The sequence below is a fragment of the Asterias rubens genome, chromosome 11 (genome assembly GCF_902459465.1).
Source record: "Asterias rubens chromosome 11, eAstRub1.3, whole genome shotgun sequence".
Classification (NCBI taxonomy): Eukaryota; Metazoa; Echinodermata; class Asteroidea; order Forcipulatida; family Asteriidae; genus Asterias; species Asterias rubens.
In genome coordinates, this window is record NC_047072.1 from 12,930,271 (window position 1) to 12,949,092 (window position 18,822).

The following is an 18,822-nucleotide window of genomic DNA, read 5'->3' on the forward strand; positions in this document are numbered from 1 at the left end:
CTCTTGTTGGTACCTTTATTATTATTATTTTGGGTTGAACAAAGACAAATTTACTAAGATCGGGATTTGAACAAACGACCTCCAGATTAACATGCCGGCACTCTACCAATTCGGCTATCTAGCCCTGTGTTAAAGGGCTCCCTATTTTTTTTTAATCTCTCAGTTATGAATGCTGTTCAGAAAGAATAATTTTATTAATTATAAAATTTGAATTTTTTGAAATTCCAATTGCATCTTTTTTAAATTGTCATATGAAAGCTTTCTCCAATAAAAAGTGTATATACAGATTATATATATTATAAGAGATTATAAATTTGCATCGGGATAGATAATATTAACTTTGGCTTTTACCCAAACACCGATGTGTGTTAGCACTGTATACTCAGTACTTTCCCGAGTCCTGTGAAAAAATATCACCTGCATGTTGCTCGACTGGGATTTGAATCCACGACCCTTGCAATTCTAAAGCAGTGTCTTACCAACCAGACTACACATCGGTGTACCAAAATTAATATTCTTTATCTCCGATGCAAATTTAACATCTCTTATAATCGTTGCGGTACCCGCTGCCAAAACTTAGGATTCGAACTGCCTCTAGCTACTGGGCAATCTCGGTAGTCTAGTTGGTAAGACACTGCTCTAGAATTGCAAGGATCGTGGGTTGGAATCCCACCCGAGTAACATGCCTATGATATTTTTTCTCGGGACTCAGGACAGTACTGAATATACAGTGCTTACACACATCGGTGTATGGGTAAAAACTAAAATTAATATTGTATATTCATTAGACATAAATCGAACCAAATCTAATGCAAAACAGCCGAAATGATTTGTATTTGGGGAGGGACGTGCACTCACCCCTATGGCTACGCCACCGCAACATAATTTAGATATAAAGTTATCTCTTTAAGCCGCGCTCTTGAAATCGCGCTCGCAGGAAGTATGAACTGGTCTTTAGATGAGTTGTCGATATTCGGTCGGTCATTTTCTGGAGTAACAAAATTTGTCTCCACAAAAGTGTGCCACGACGTAAAAGTAAATTTTGAGGGTTTCCATCTCAACTTACAATTTTTCGTTTGGAGCAGAGGTAAGCGTGGCACTCCAATGCCTCATTGATGCTGTTGTTAGCGATGTAAGCAAATACTTTATTATCGCTAGTCTTATCAGCTGCACAGTACGACACTCTGTGTGGGAGGAATCACAAAGTAATATAACTCCATTAATTTTAGTTACCAAAACAAAAGAATTAATAATAAAATAAAAAGCCAGATGTTGGCCATCAAATTAATTGTTTTTATTTGGCAAGTGGGTGTGATAATTTTTGAAAGGAAAGTGTAACAATATCGGACATTGTTTTTTTTAATATTATTTTGAGGGTTCAATGCTAAAAGAAAAATTTATATAGTTTATTTCCTGCTACATTTTCCCATTTCCAAATTATAGGTAATAAATTGAAGGTAATTTTTTACAATTTTTAATTAACCACAGTTCAACGGTGAATGTCGAACATCTTGTATCTTGTGAAATTTGTATACTTTATCTCTTTGTAATTTGGCTGCAGTTCGGCCTTTGGCTGCGATAGTCTTCACTTTACATAACCCATTTCAAATCAAATCAAATCAATTAAAATCATATTAAATATTAAAACATTCTGTTGTTATTTGATGTATTTTCAAGTCTGTTGTGCAGATGGCAATAAAACAAACAAACATATGCTGCCTTTATTTATTAAATCTTGGTTTATTTTAGGAAGAGAGAGAGAGAGCGCGCACTCAGAAGTCATTTAAAGTGTCTGATATTCGAAACGTTCAAGTACTTAAAAGATTGCGCAGGAAACTCTATACATTTGCAGCAATTAGTACCCCAGCCCAGATGTGACACAGTTAAGTACAGTAGTGCAAATGTAACAACATTTATATGTGTATTATTCTGAAGTACTTGTAAGCTACATGTATGTAGCAAACCAGTTAAAGGCAAGGTATACTTTTGATAATGGTCAATGATCGGGTTATCCTTACTTGATGTATCCCAATTCTCACCATAAAGCCTGGATCAAACTTACTGCGAATGCAAATACGAAGCGATTTCTGACGTCGCAGATGCAAATACGAACCAAATTTTGACATCACAGCCTGGTTTTCTCAGCAAATGTTTCGCAGGAGTTGAACACAAGTGAACTGCTGCGAATTATTTGTTGCGAATTTGTGTCATACAAATTTGTTTCGCATTCGCAGGAAATACTGTATGAACCAGACTTAATTAAACAAAATCTGCAAAAATGTTATTAGTCATCCAAGAAAATAATGAAAGTGCTTTCAGAATTCAGGGATTCAATATTGGTGAAGAATGTACCTCTTTCCCATTAAGCTTATTTCCCATACACTACAATACTTCAAAGTGGTCCATTTCTAGCAAAGTTTTATAAACAGTCCTCCAGTGCTCTGTGCAGTAATTATTGTAGACACACCCTGCCTTCAAAATGCAATAGACTTCATTCAGCTCCCAGCCACGGGATGACCTTCTTGATAAAATGTAGGTCATTGTTGGGAAATTCCCACCATAGAAAGTGCACAGGATGTATCAGGGACTGCACTGGACATACTGAAAGAAGATCTGTGCAGTCTGAGTTTGCATTTTGGAAAGGGGGAGGGGGGCACAAGAAGGGGGATCAAATAAGGGATGTAGGCATGTAGTAGAATTCTACCTCCATGGGGAGAGCCCCCGTACATGTTTTATGTGGTTTCGGTTACCTGGGAAAGGAGTGTGCATGTTTTTTTGATGGGCAGGAATTGTCACACACAATGTGTGTATCAATTGGGCCCTCATTAAAAATGAGGGATTTTCAAGCATACCTTGTATTCAAATATAAAAATGAGATGGACTTTGAGAAAAACTCTGGTAGGGTAAAATTTCAGGCCACTATTTTTTGCATCATTTACACATGTACAATGTAAACCTAATTATAGTTTCTAAAAAAAAGGACCTGGGCCCAATTTCATAGAGCTGCTTTGAACAAAAAATTTCTTCATTGCTAAGCATGAAATTTCTTTGATTAAAACAGGATTAGCAACCAAATTTCTATTTGTTGCATAAATTGCTTATTACTGGTATTCAGCTGTTGTTTGCTTACATCCTGAAAATCAAGTGGAAATTTGGTTGGTAATCTGGTTTTTATCAAACAAGAAATTTGCTTAGCAAATTTGTGTGCTTAGCAGCTCTATGAAATTCGGCCCTGATTTCGGGTTTCAACATGTCCACATGAATCATCCAAAATGAAACAGATCTACATGTACATGTAGAGTGAGGAAACACTGCAGGAAGTGTGTCACAAAAACAATGAGTCCGAGTTTCAAAATGATGTTTGTTTGAAAAAAATTCTAGTTCGGACATATTATGGCAGGCCCAGAATTTCATCTTTGAGAGGGCAAGGCCATTTTCATTCTGCAAAGGGCACTTCCATAACGCAACAATATCCTAAATCTCGAAAATATTTTCGTTCACCACAGACCAACTTGGTCTTAAAGGGTCATATTTCCTGGTTAAACTATTTCCCATCCACACAATGTTTATAATAACAACGGTGGAAATAGTACAGCACAGTTACAATAATTGGAATCGTATTAATACAATACATTTTTCAATTTACTACAAGTCAACAGATACAAACTGCACTGGATGGGAGAGCACCAACATTTATTATCCTTTGTCTTAAGTTAGTCGGTATGTGTTTTACTGATCGTGTCGGTTATATGTAGTTTACCCACGTCATTAATCCAAGTGCGGACGCTGGTAAGTTTCCCCTTTTGGAATGTTAACCACTGTCTCGGTAAAACATTAGTCCAATGCGAACACGGCTTTAAAGTCAATAGAAGAGCTTTTGAAGGGGGCCCCAAGGCCAAGACCAGGGGCGTGGCTTGCGTGTAATTCCAGGCCTACAGTTAAACTGCGCTCGATAACATTAAAGCAAAACACAAAACATGCAAGAAACACAACATTTCTCAATTTAAGCAGTTGGGCTCTTTACGGCTAATGTAAGCACTTTCATTTTCTGATGTAATGTACATGCTAGCTGAAGACAAAGGTCACATTTTGTTTTAACTCTCCGTTTCATTTAACGTTCAGGAAATTAGGGAATGAATTTCACAGTTTTTCCTGGTTAAAACTCAAATCATGTTTTCCTGCTTATGAAATGAGCGGGACTTAAACCTGGTTTGAAATGAGGTAGAGGAACCTGGTGTAAAATTCAGCACACTAAGGGGGACTAGAGCAAGTTTATGTTGAACTCTTGAAAGCAGGTCATGTTGTGTGATGGTAATGTATGAGAGATTGGGGTATTGGGTTACTGGGCACCAGGGTCCCTGATGCATGTGATGGGGAGCTGGTGCAAAAAAGTAATGTGCTTTCAAGCGCATTATGGTACAAGCAGAGTGAAGTGCATAGTCAGGAGACATCCAGGGGAAAATAGGGACCAGTTCAAACCCCTGTTCTGTCCCTTGCTGTATGGTTCAGTGACCTGTCCTACTTTAAATCATAAAACACGTGATCACATGTGTGTTATAAAACATGTACATGCCTGTATGTGTGTGTTTGCAACTGTTAAAAGAGAACAATCTGTTTAGAAAGAAGGTTCCTTGCTCTATGGTACAATGACCTGTCCTGCTTTACACTATAAAACATATATCACATATGTATCTTGTGTTAAAATAACTGTTATAAAAGAGAACAATCCATTTACAAAGTAGGTCGAGTTGAAAAAAGGGACGGACCAGTTTAGCCCGACTGTACAATGACCTGTTCTGCTTTACATCATAGAACAGAAGATCACATACTGAATAAAAGAGAACCATATTAGGTTGAGTTGAAAATCAAACCTGTGATCGTCATATGCCAATATGCCCGCGAAAAATTGCCTCATCGCTCTCTCATCAATAGTGGAGCGTGTTCGGTCTCCAAGATGGGCTAGTCACCCTTGTCAAATTAAAACTGCCTCATCGCTCTCATCAATAATGGAGCGTGTTCGGTCTCCAAGATGGGCTAGTCGCCTTTGTCAATTTATTCAGTAATTATCGGTAAAAAGTTTGCATGATTTCGTTTGCTAAGTCATACTCTGTGATTGATGTTGCACAAGTTTATGTGCTTTCGGATGTCTTAAAAGGCTTCAGGTCTGAAGTCTTCTAATATTTGAGTGAGAAATTATCTCTTATTCGAAAAATATGTTACTCAGAGGGGGCCGTTTCTCACAATTTTTTATACTATTAACAGCTCTCCATTGCTCGTAAGCAACTTAGTTTTTATGCTATAAAATTATTTTAAATAAATAACCAATAGTATCCAGTACCTTTAAAGGGACACACACTCATTGTAGCCCTTCTGCTTCCCTTGACTCCACAAAATTACCCAACCCAGTATATTTCTTTCTTTGTCCCTGAGCTTGCAAGCAGGAGCACAATTATGTCCTTGGACCCCTGCGCTTTTTCTGATTGTGCTACCCTTTTCCTTACTAAAGCAAGCGTGATACTTCAGCATAATGTACGCTTTTAAAGGAGTGCAACGCCTGATGCATATCATTCATAACAAAGAGTGAATCCTGTGGAACTCTGCAGCGGTCAATCAATAAGTGGCACAAGGCACGTCCCTCATCCCTTGTCCGACTAGGGCATCTGGGTATTGAGATGACTGAGAAAACACCTCAGACATCCGAGATGGAATATGGGAGGAAACATCAGAAGCCTTTAACTACTTTTACACCATGATCTTAAAGGCACTGGAATCTATTGGTAAATTACTCAAAATAATTACTAGCATGAAAACTTTGGTAACAAGCAATAGAGAGCTGTTGATACAGGTAGTATATAAGCTTGGGCGATATCACAATATTATCGAATATCGCGATATTAATTTGGAAACGATTTCGATATCGGATGGATTTGGTTTTAATCGAAATATTGATATATCGCGATAATCGCGATAATCGCAATAAATCGCGATATCGATTAAATATCGCGATGTATTTGCTAGCTGAGACATCTTGCACCCCATAGGTTTGGAGTAAAACCAGAAGAATAGGTCATAAGAACACCTCTCTTATGCTATGACTGTCTCTTCTACAACTTTCACTTGGAGTTTGAAGACTGATGATGTCAAATTTAATTAATCGCGATTATATCGAATATCGCGATATAATGTCGGCGATATTTCGTGAATAAAATAAATCGATATCGCCCAAGTTTAGTAGTATAAAACATTGTGAGAAACGGCTCCTACTAAAGTAACGTAGTTTTCCAGAAAGAAGTAATTTTCCACTAAAATATTTGAATTTGATTTCGAGACCTCAGAATCAGATTTTGAGGTACCGAAATCAACCATCTGAAAGCACACAACCCTTCGTGTGACCAGCAGGGTGTTTTTTCTTCCATTATTATCTCGCAACTTCGATGACCCATTGAGTTCAAATTTTCACAGGTTTGTTATTTTGCGCATAAATGTTGAGATACACCAAGTAAAAAGACTAATCTTTGATAATTACCAAAGGTGTCAAGTGACATGTATATCTACAGTAATTATCGATCGTCTCTGTATTTATTGTCAGTAAAAATATAGTACCTTTTTACTTTCGCCAATTCTTCTGGCTGGCTAAGGTTGTTAATGTCTACTGTATGTTTGTTTGCACCATGATCTTTAATAGCACTATCTGTGCATACAACACAATGGTCTTTACAGTATATATTTTCAGTAATATAGTAACTGTTTTTATTTTTCGCCAATGCTACTGGCTGTTTGACATTTGTAATGTCTAAGATGACTTATGTTTTTTCTTTGTGTTTTTACAATACAAACATTTTATTGTTGTTTTTTGTAATTTTGGCTTTCTTAGATATCTTGTATATTATAATGTAGCCAGTGGCATTGGACTTATAAAAAAGCTTGCGAGTCATAGTTACTTAGTTAACTTTTCTAATTATGGGCATGTGCCGGTGGTTTATTGTTCTTGCTGTTTTGTTTTGTTTTTCTTGTGTTTTGTATTGTTCTTTTGATTAATGCCAAATAAATAATATTAATATTTTAAGTTTGAAGGGGCAGGGGAACCCTGTCTTCATATTTCTTCAATTATTTCTACAATGGTACCTGTGTATAGAAACTTCTTGAACATCTTCCGCCCTCTCCAAGTTTGTCTGGATGATTGCTTTCGGCGTGACGGTTAGGGACACCTTCTTGAATAACATCTTGTTGCTGTATTTTGCCTGGAATAGAGAGACAGAAATTAAATGTTTGTTAGAAAAGAAACTTTTAATCTCAACAAGCATTTTGAAAAGCAATATTCCTTTATTCACCAGAACACAAAATAATAATAATAATATCTAAATCTTATATAGCGCACGTATCTACCAAACAAGGTACTCAAGGCGCTGAGTATATACAAACTTTCAGAAAGATAGGTAATTGCAGTGATGAATTTTGAGACCCAATTATTTAACACCTTATAAGGGTCAACAAGGTGCTAAGGCGCATACAGCAGCCACAGCCAGGAACACCGGGGCGAACCCCTTCTCTTATCGAAAAGTGCACTGGGTTCGTTTACCAACGGCTTTACGTCCCATCCGAACGATGAAGCAATGGTTAAGTGTCTTGCTTTAAGAACACAAGGGTCACGGCTGGGGATTCAAACCCATAGTAAGATTACCATGCTCGGAAGAAGGTGTTTGACTCTACACCCTTCTTCCTGCATACTGTTTTTGCCAGCAACAGAGGGCCTTAAATAGTAAATTTATCTTTGTTCGACCCCAAATACTGTATTTCAAGTAGATTTTAGTTGAAATCGTCAAAGACAAGATTCTTGCACAGCATGCAGGGCTCGAAATATACACTGGACCACAAGCCCGTGGCCAGTAATTTTAGCCTCGGGCCAGTAAACTTACTTTGTACATTTACAACCATACAACTCCGGCAGTCTTGTGTTTTAGAATGATAACAACTCACTGGATTTCTTATTTCAACTAATAAATACAAATTCCTTTTCAATTCCGTTGAGTATTAAAGAATTACCGGTAAGAAAAGTGATTTTTTTTTTTTTTTTTACTTTTTCCCCAAGCAGCTTGAAATTGTGTAGACTTTTCTTCTCATTTATGTTTATATTCAAGTCTTGTAACAAATTCTCTGGTCCAATGAAAGTTTTGAGCTACGTACAAGCTGTGCAGTCTTGTGTAATTTGTCCACCAAATTTGAGCCCAAGCATACATGTACTAGAGACGTTATAAAGATTGAACTTGAGAATGGAAGGTGTATAGTACACGTACTAGTATGTGACTCATGTGGATGACAGTGGACTCTTCAAATCCTAACTGTAAGCTCTATAAGAGCATTAGAAGTTTGACTCATCGTGGTGAGCCTGACTTTGCACTTATTAATGTGTACATTGTATCTGTGTGAGTGGGAGACTTCTAGCTGGGCAATGGTACATGTGGAAAGTTCTGGAAACAGACTTATCAATCTGGGGGGGGGGAGGGAAATGAATATTCATTTTGAATAATTTTCAAGTGACTTCATTTCGTGAACCAATTGTGTCGCTCACAACTGTTCACGACAACACAATTTACTTAGGAATTACAATCAGACATCAGTTACACAATCCTTCAATCCTTCCAACGTGAATTTTACTATACTGCATTGCGCCTATGGCAAACAATATGCCGCAATGCACGACTAGTCACGACTAGTCTCAAAAGTTACGACTATTTGAGGCTTGACATGTCAAGTAGCACAAACTTAACTAGTTGCCCAGGCCTAATCCATCTAGGATTCGACCAAAACTCTGCTGATCAGAAACACCAGAGCTTGACTGCGATGCTCTTAATAACCGCTAGGCCACGACACGCCACAAAAAGCGAGCAACTTACATTATGCAATATCCTCTTGACAGCGTCTGTTGTGTGTGCCTCATCATTGGGCAGGTCCACCAGACACATGCCAAGGTACTTGGCGTAAAATGTCACTCCTTCCAACACGGGTTCCTTCGATCGCTCCCAGTCATCTTGGAACTCTGAAAAAGCAGAAAAGAAGTTACAACAAAACATTTTTCACAAAAATAAAATTAGCAGATTGTAAACTGCTTACCAACTGAAAAGGACCTGTGGTATAAATGCAAAAAACATTGCATGATGTTTCGACCCTAGCAGAGTCTTTCTCGAAAGCGAAACATTTGCGAAAGAAACTTTCATTATTTGAAATGTTCTAAGATGTTCTTGGGGTACTTCTTTGAAAAATGCTTTCAAAACAGGACAGCATGGTACTTCTGACCAACATGGTTACAGTGTTCCCCGTAACAGCAGTCTGCTGGCCAAATGCCGGTTAAAAGGCCAAAAGGTTCAGTACAAATTCTCATCAAGTGATCTCACCATTTATTATACTGATTTCAAATGTACTGCATGGATTTTACAAGATGTATGCTTCAAAACTTGTTAGGAGTTCTGTCTCCTTTCAACTCGAACAAATGAATACATTTATGGAGTTGTAAGCCCCGTAAAAACTCACAGTACGGTTGAAGTCAAAAGTTTACAAAGAACATAAAAAAAGTTAAGTTTTGGAACCACTGGTTCGTTTCAGAACCAACACTACTCAAAAGAGATTTACACATGCCGCAAACTTCACCTACTGAAACGTAAACAAGTTATTTGTAAACCATTGTAAATTGTTTACCAACACAGAAAATACAAACTTCACAAAATGCAGTCAGGCACAAACACTCCGCCCTCCACTCTATGTATAGTGTCAAAAAAGAATAACTCGGAAAGAGATTTTTTTACCGATCCATTGTACTTCTCTTCTCCGCTGAAAAAGATTTCGCAGCATTCTTTGAGCAAGTCCGAGCAAGAGTTAATCTTCCAGTGTAACACCAGGCTAACAATGAGCACTATAACTTTCAGCTCAGACACTGTTTTAAAGCATTTCAAAAACACAGACTCATCGAATTTGAGGCAACCTTATTTTTGGACCATACCGAACAAAAATACTTCATAAAAATTACTCATTTATACATGTAGGATGGTCAGCATGAGCGTGCAAGTTCAAAACGGGTAGGGCTCTGTGTTTACCTGACTTGATGATGTCCTGTTTTGGACATAAAACATTTTGAGGGCACATTCCCTTATAGGTTGGGTGGCATGTGATGAATTTGTACAACAAAACACAACGTTCAGCATAAACTCTATATCCTGTTCACACCGGTCTCACACGTAGGACATGAAGGAGGAAGGAAATGGGGTGAAGTGAACACCACATTGCAGCCCATCATTTCCAAAAAAAGTCCTCCAGGGGTGAAAAGTCATGGCCGACAAAAACGTCTGAAATGAGAATCCAAATCTTAGGAGGTGTTGATAAGATTTGGATTCTCATTTCAGACGCTTTTCAAAGACCAACTCGACCGATCCAAGAAAAGTCAATGTGATTTTTTCAAGTTTATTGGGGGATGGGGGGCAAGGGTTAAAGGCAGGGAGGTTGTATCACAATCAGGCCTGTTTTACACCCGTCCATGGCCCCTGGTCTTGGCCTTGGTGCCCTTCAAAAGTTTCCATTTGACTTTAAGATTTTCCAATGGAAGTGTCCCTTTTTTAAATGTCAAAATGAAAATGGCCTTGCCCTTTCAACACATTAAAAGATGAAATTCCAAGCCTGATGAACCCCCAACCTCTGATGGTTTTAACTACAACCACGGGAATTCTCATTCCTCCATGCTACATACAACCGTGGAGCAATCAACACTGATCACACACACACCTCAAACCATTCTACCTCCATGCTCAAACTAAATACCACATGTACCATGAGACACACTTAACAGTGGATTGTCATCAAGGACAACCATAGAGAATGTCCTTTCTCTATTATGGGTCAACCACCCATTTGTTGGTCCACATGGGGACATGATTGCATACCTAGTAACCCCCCCCCCCCTATTGTGTCATCATTGAGTGCTTGGAATCTCAAGAATTCTTTGGAGGATTTACAGGGAAGGGGGGGGTACTCCTGGGTGCAAGGGAAAAAAGTGGTTGAGTTCGGGCGATATGTTCTTGGCCCAAGTTCACTGTTCTCCACCCAAACTTTGAAAACACGATCCAAAACAATACACTCAAAATGAGATTACACACCACCTTTCAATGAGGGTTTCGAGAACAACACTTCTCAAGAGACTGAGGAAATTAGATGCAAAAAGGACACTTAAAGGCACTGGACACTAATGGTAATTGTCAAAGACCAGTCTTCTCACTTCGTGTATCTCAACATGTGCATAAAATAACAAACCTGTGAAAATTTGAGCTCAATTAGTGGTCGAAGCTCCGAGATAATAATAAAAGAAAAAAACACCCTTGTCACACGAAGTTGTGTGCTTTCAGATGCTTGATTTCGAGACCTTAAGTTCTAAATCTGAGGTCTGGAAATCAAATTCGAGGAAAATTACTTCTTTCTCGGAAACTACGTCACTTCAGAGGGAGCCGTTTCTCACATTGTTTTATACTATCAACCTCTCCCCATTACTCCTTACCAAGAAAAGTTCTGTGCTAATAATTATTTTGAGTAATTACCAATAATTTGGATATCATGAAGTCACATTTATTTGACCAGTCACTGTAGGCCCCTACTGAAATTCTACCGAATCGCTCTTTTTGGCGCTATATCAGCGATCCTACTTGTTCTCGACTATACAAAAATAAACTGCCCGAACTCAGCAAGTGTTTTTTAAAGTACCAGGGGGGGGGGGGGGGGGTCCCTCTGCCCCACCCATGATGGATTTACTGTCAGTGTACCTTCTCAATCAGAAAGAAGAGCCTGCAAATTGATTTCCCAGGTCTACCTAGTCTTCGTGCAAGACGTTGTTATTCACGATCACTAAATTGTTCACTTCTCCTCGCCACGCACATTTTTATCAAACGATAGCAGCCGGCACTGTTGAAAAACTTCCAGACTGACGGGATCACGGCTTACACAAATGCCCTCAATCAGTGGAATAGTGCGACGTGTGTATTGTAGTAGTGCATGCTAGAGCCTGTGTATTACCATAGATGTTTTACAAACTCCATACGAACGTCTTGTAACCAAGACTAAGCTCCACCCTGAGTAGCTAAAGCCTTCCCAGTGTTCTCCACATTCCAAGCATGACTGGAATACTTGGGGTTTAATCCTTTCCTTTTCATTTCTTTTGAGCATTTGAGAGACCTGTATAGCAGGTGGGTTAACTCTAAAGAGAAAGTCTCAGAGCCACAATCTGACCTTGATGTATGGTGACAACTTTCCTGAAACCATCAAGTAAGGACTGACAATTGAGGAAACCAAGCATTTGAAAAGCATTTACAATGTACACTACTGATGGAGGTAGCTATACAGGGGCCAATTTCATAGAGCTGCTTAAGCAAAAAATTTGCTTAAGCACGAAAATAGCTCGCTTATTTTACACAGGTTACTGGCAAAAATTTCCTGCCATATACATTGCTTATGACTAGTATTTTAAAGCTGTTGTTTATTTAGCATTAGGATTGAGTGGAGTCTTGGCCACAAGTAACTGTGTTGATATTACTGTGTACAATATCACCTTAATGGTTAAAAGGCACTGCAGTCGATTCAACGAAGCGCTAGGATTAATCCTACATGTATCTCGAGTTAAGACAAGTAACCCGTCCTAACTTAGGATGGGCTCAATGCGTCCGATAACGTCTATGGATACGGAACTGAACTCGTCCTAAGTCCTATAAGATTAATCCTAAATTAGGAAGAGTTTTGCGAAATCGACGACTGGTCTTTTCTCTATGACAATGTATTCAGAGTGTCGTATGAGGAAACCAAGCATTACAATGTACACTGAAAGCTACCTCCAAGGTTTTATATAGAACCGCTAAATGCAAAGCAATTATATTTCCATCTTCTATTAAAAGACTGATTCTAACATTCACATTCCTTTTTAAGAACCACGACAATAACTCAAATGCAATTTTCGAAGATTTATAATGTATTGGTTTTTTTCTTCTCAAAACCGAAAAAAAAATGATATTAATAATTTGAGCATAATGCCATGAATACTGTAGACAATACTCAAAAAACATTAAAACGCAGTACAAAGTTAATTTATACATGGCTGATGGGCGCGGAATCAACGAAGGACTGGATCAAATACTGGATCGCAGCTTGAACGTTAGGCCTTTAATCTCTTCTTTCGTGTTGCGATATCGATGACAACGTTAACGAAATGAACGTCGCCAATCAAGAATTTATCGCCATACATGTAGTCCAGTGTTCCAGTGTAAACTTGAAGCCCTGCTACATGTATTTATAATTTCCCTTAAAAAGCAAACTAATTTGTCCAATCATGAATTCCGCTGTTAAGGAAACTCTGCTCAGTTAACAAAGGGCATCACAGTTTACAAAGAGCAATGCGAATACTGCATTGCTCCTTAACTTTCACTTTCATTTTAACTTGCTGAGTACACAAGAAAGTACAATGTAAAACATGTGGGTTCGGTCCAAGTTGTCAAATTATTTATTTACGTTGCCAAGATACTACCCCCTAAATACTACCTTACAATAACCATAGAGAAAGGGCCCACTCCCTACCTGGGTTCAACAACTGTTCATGTAGTCGTTTCTTCTATAAAAAGTTCAACCGTACTGAGCCGTAGGCCAACATGTTCCAAATCTTATTCCAACAGTACTAGGGCTTTTAAAACCAAATAAAGACCAAGATAAACATACTCTTGGTGCAAGACGTTGTTATTCACTAAGTACCACTCGACGTACGTATGTAGTGTTGAGTGTGTATGGCCTATGCCTGGTTTGACCATGGACCTCCATGGTTTGACCATGGAGGTAGGTTTGACCAACTCAACCAGAAAGTTTTGCACCATCCTGAGGAAAACCCTGTCCTCTCCTCTAATCAACTTCAACCAATTTGTGATAATTTCAACAAATTTGATGTTGAAGGATTTCCTGTATAACATGCTTTACTGATATAGCAGCAAACAAAACATCAAATTTGGGTCATTATGGACTCTTCAAATACTGTCCATACTTTGGGGGTGTTGACAGTTTACAAAAATCAGAAATATTTATCTCCAAGTCTGAGGGACTGGTTTGGTTCAGTCAATTCAAAAACTTTCAAATTGACAGTAACCAATTTTCTACTTTATGATTACAAATCCTGAAACTTATTTTTCGGGGATAAAAGAATATTAAAGGCAGTGGACACTACAAGTAATTGCCAAAGACTAGCCCTCACAGTTGGTGTATCTCAACACATATGCATAAAATAACAAACCTGTGAAAATTTGAACTCAATCGGTCATCAAAGTTGCGAGATAATAATGAAAGAAGAAAACACCCTTGTCACACGAAGTTGTGTGCGTTTAGATGGTTGACTTCGAGACCTCAAGTTCTAAACTTGAGGTCTCGAAATCAAATTCGTGGAAAATTACTTCTTTCTCCAAAACTATGGCACTTCAGAGGGAGCTGTTTCTCACAATGTTTTATACCACCAACCTCTCCCCATTACTTGTCACCAAGAAAGATTTCATGCGAATAATTATTAATAGTGTCCACTGCCTTTAACTTCGTTTTTACACATTTCATTGTATTTAACATATATCATTCACAGTGAGTAGGGATTCATGTCGTGGCCAAAAACTTGATCTTCAGAAGGTATCAAAATGCCTTAAAGCTACATGTAAGCTGCTTTTGTGCTTTAAGTTAGGACCTACATCCCATGGAGTTATAAATACATTATGTAGCACACCCGTATGCACCAGCTGCATCCTACTATTGATTTTCATTTAACAACGGAGACAAAGAGAAAACATCCGCTTGGCTCTGGACTTCTGGATACAACTTGGGGATCCAGCTGTGATCGTTCAAATGGAGAACAGCAAGGACGTTACATGCTTGAAAATACACATGGCCTCCGTTGCCCTGGTCTTGGCCTTTGTTGCCCCAGTCTTGGCCACTGATTTTCCACTTGAATTGCCCTTTGCAAAAGAAAAAGGCCTTGCCCTCTCCAAGATGAATTTCCAGACTCTGCCATCATGTCGGGCACAGTTGAGACAAAAGTAACAGCCAAAAACAAATGTTTGTCTATATAATGAGAGAACCTTGGAGCTACCAAAGCCATGTCTGTATCAAGCGACTTCTGACTATGGCTATGGTTGTTGACTGTAGCCAATTAGCCACAGTTTGTCATGGAAACTCAAGGCTGGAGTCCAAAAATGGAATAATTGCTAAAATAAAGTTGAAAACCAAAACAAAAAACCTCTGTTTGAAATCACACGGCACTGCACTGTAAATCTCCTAAAAACATTGTTCACAAAAACTTAAACATCAATTAAAATTATGGATGCCTGCAACATAAAGAAACAGCACACTCCCTATCCAAATACCACATCTAAAACCCTGGCCTTACAATACACACAATCAAACAAATTAAGAACCACTAAAAAAAAATTCTATACAAAGCATCATCATAGAGCTTACATGTATAAATCTTACAAGAAAAGCTTATTTACCGGATTAGGTTGAATATTACCTGCAGTTAGAAGTGATTGGCTTGAGGACGGACTGATGCTCATCCTTTGATAACAAAACACGTGACGTCCTTTGAACTTTTTAAGAAAGACAGTTTATCTGCTGGCAACTCTCAGCCCTTGAGAGTTATCGTCAAAAGACGCCACAACAAATGAAATCTTGACAAAGATGGCAGACATCAAACAGGTTCAAACTTTTGTTTTTAAACTTCTCAGATCGGTTCCCACTTTTAAAAGTAAAATTTGTAAACACAAGATTTAATAAAAGAAAAGATGTGGTTTGTCCAGGTTCGAATCTCCGGATGTTCGGCTGGCTGATGATGTGTCACTCTGTGATTTTTACTTCCTGGGAATTAAGCGCCTAAAAACAGGTTCTACAAGATGCTGTCTCTAATCACAGACAGTCTGTACAGACCTATGGAGATTGCGTCAACAGTTTCCTAAATCCAATCTCTTTCAATCCACATGAAGGAATCTTCTGAAAACAAACCTGTACCTATCTAAAATTGTTACCCCCCCCCCACCCGTTTATTTGCCTGTGAAATCAATTTACCAGTGAACCTACTGAAGCTTTTCCTTTGCTATGAGTAAATGATCTTTTAAAGGGTCTTATAATGTACTTTTTTTTAACAAAAAAAAAAACAATGTCCACTTAGAGCATAATGATAGAAAGCTTCCCTTAAAATATTACTTGCTGAGGTACTTAAGTAAATAAGTAAAACAATGTCACAAAAATAATTTTCGTCTCAGTTTTAGCATGTAAAAACGTATACCAGTTATGGTATGATATGGCCATGTAAGTTTAATGTAAATCTGTGGACATTCTGAAAAATTACCCGAATCATTGAAGAGCTTTATTTTGACAAAAAATAACAGCTTTCTTTGCCAGGCTTGTATGCTTTGTTTGAAAGGGCAAGGGGCCGGCACCTTGAGGCATTTTCTCCTTGGTAAAGGGCACCCTATGATGAAATTGTAAATTTCTACTGCCAGAGTATTTTCAGGGCACCAAGGCAATGACCATGGGGCATCGAGACAAATCAACACGGTGCCTCCGTGAAGTATCAGGCCTGCATTCATTTTCCTGTTATTATTGTCTTCAAGTTTGTTGTGTAGATGGAAATAAACCAAACAAACAAACAAACAAACAAATATGAGTCACATGATCGAGCAAAAACCACAACAAATCCATGTGGGCACTGAGACGGAACATTACTTTTCATCGACGTTTTAAAAATAAAATTCAACTTTTAGCTTGAAAAGAAATCGCCCCCTAGAGTCCCTAGACTAAGACTGTACCAGTAGTAAGTACCTTTAAATAAAGCCATCTGACTAATCACATGACCAAACAAAAGCACTGAGTAATATGTACAGCTCATCAGCAGTACAAACATTAACTCAATGGAACCAACAGGGAGAAACAAATTACGCACTAATGAGAAAGTTCCCCGAATACAGACTAGGGATTTAGACCGCGCTTCTCTGTCGTCAGTCATCTAAGGTCACTGCTAGTCTGGGTTTGGGCCACCTGAAGGTTATCAAAATATGGGGCAAATAAATGACCCCTCACGCTCATTTTTATATTAAAGACTGATAAATTATTGTTAGTCTCAAGGTTGGGCCCGGATGCCTAAAAATGGAAATTGTGACAGGGACGGCTTAGGGGGTAACAGCTACGAATGTACCTATTTGGATTTGGTAAACAGTATTGTCCAAAGGCCCACACTGCGTGTATCACAACCTATATATATATATAAAATAACAAACCTTTGAAAATTTAGGCTCAATCGGTCATCGGAGTCGGGAGAAAATAACGGGAAAAACCACCCTTGTTTTCACACGTTTCGCAGTGTCATGACATGGTGTTTAAAATAAATCCGTTATTCTCGATATCGAGAATTGATAATTGTTTTAATGTTTTCTCAAAAAGTAAAGCATTTCATTTCATGGAATAGTATTTCAAGAGAAGCTTTTCACCATTACCTTCTGTAAACCCTGTAAGTTATTTGTAAATCTGTGATTTTTTTTTTTTTCTGTTCCAAAAGTGTCCAATGGCTTTAAAGAAAAATGTTTTGGAAGTGCAGGCCTTACACTTCACAGAGGCAGCGAAGGCGATTGCCTCAATGCCCCTGTCATTGCCTTGCAGTGCCATTGAAATGCTCTGGCAGTAGACATTTACAATTTCCTCATAGGGCGCCCTTCACTAAGGAGAAAATGCCTTTGTGCCCTTGCCATTTCAAAAACGAAGCATACAGGCCTTGAAGTTCCCTCAACTCACACAACATTAAAATTCATTCAAATGATTTTCTGTATAAACAACCAGGGTTTCTCGCACAGCAATAAATGCTCCAGTAGACATTTAACATTTTCTCATGGTGCCCTTTACTGTAAGGTGAAATAAACTTGCTACGCCCTTGCCCCTTCAAAAATGGTATGTAGACTACATTGTACGTCTTGACTAAGTGACCCAGTTGCTCTAGATACGAGCCTCCATGTAATTTTCATGCTTCTTATCGTTGCTTCTGTGTTCATCAAGAAAATGATTTCGTCCAGCATATTTTCACAGCAAACTATTTTAGACGGAAAGTTTTGTGCACAATGAATGCTAATCTTAACAAATGATGGTTTTTGATTAGCAGCTGATACATTTTGTGTCGCATTTTGCTCTGCTATACATTAACAAGGGAAAGCTTTCCCTACTGTTGCATCCTCTTCTCTGAAATCACTGTTGTCAGGCCTGTATGCTTCGTTTTTGAAAGGGCAAGGGCACCAAGGCATTTTCTCCTACAAGGAAATGATTAATTTATACTGGATCATTTCAAGGGCACCAAGGCAATGACCAGGGGGCATGGAGGCAATCGCATTTGTTGCCTCCGTGAAGTATCAGGCCTGTAGTGTGTGTTGTGTTTGCGGCATCTGTCTTTCAACAAAGAATTCCTGGCCAGCTAAAATACTCATTGTTCCTACGAACTTGAGTATCCCGACATTGGCACACGTAGCTGACCTTTCACAAGAATGCAACCAAAGTAAAGTGCAAGTATGCTTGAACATTCCGCTGACACTGTTCAAAATTCATTTTAACCCTCCACTTTTTAATTTGTAAAAAAAAAAAGTGAGGAAGACAGCACTTTCAATTTCATTGGGTACTGTTACATTTTTGTTTTAAACAGTAACTAAATAAAATTTATTTTTCTATTGTTTATTCCAAACCAAGTTTCTAACTTTATTTGGTGTATTATTTGTCTTTTCTTGTGGGGCTAAATGTAAGATCCTG

At 38.4% G+C, this 18,822-nt stretch overlaps 1 protein-coding gene across 2 annotated transcripts in view; it reads right to left on the bottom strand.

Moving 5' to 3' along the window:
- Window positions 1–18,822, bottom strand: part of LOC117296857 (low density lipoprotein receptor adapter protein 1-like) — a 31,024-nt gene that overhangs the window by 8,470 nt on the left and 3,732 nt on the right. The window contains exons 1-4 of one of the 2 annotated variants that reach the window (XM_033779940.1): window positions 9,801–9,883; window positions 8,895–9,037; window positions 7,126–7,241; window positions 1,067–1,184 (exon numbers count right to left, since the gene is read on the bottom strand). In XM_033779940.1, coding sequence (XP_033635831.1) covers window positions 1,067–1,184; window positions 7,126–7,241; window positions 8,895–9,037; window positions 9,801–9,846 — 423 coding nt within the window. In that variant the 5' untranslated portion in view covers window positions 9,847–9,883. Of the gene's footprint in view, window positions 1–1,066; window positions 1,185–7,125; window positions 7,242–8,894; window positions 9,038–9,800; window positions 9,884–18,822 lie in introns of those variants that run through there. The other variant, XM_033779941.1, reaches the window with a different exon arrangement.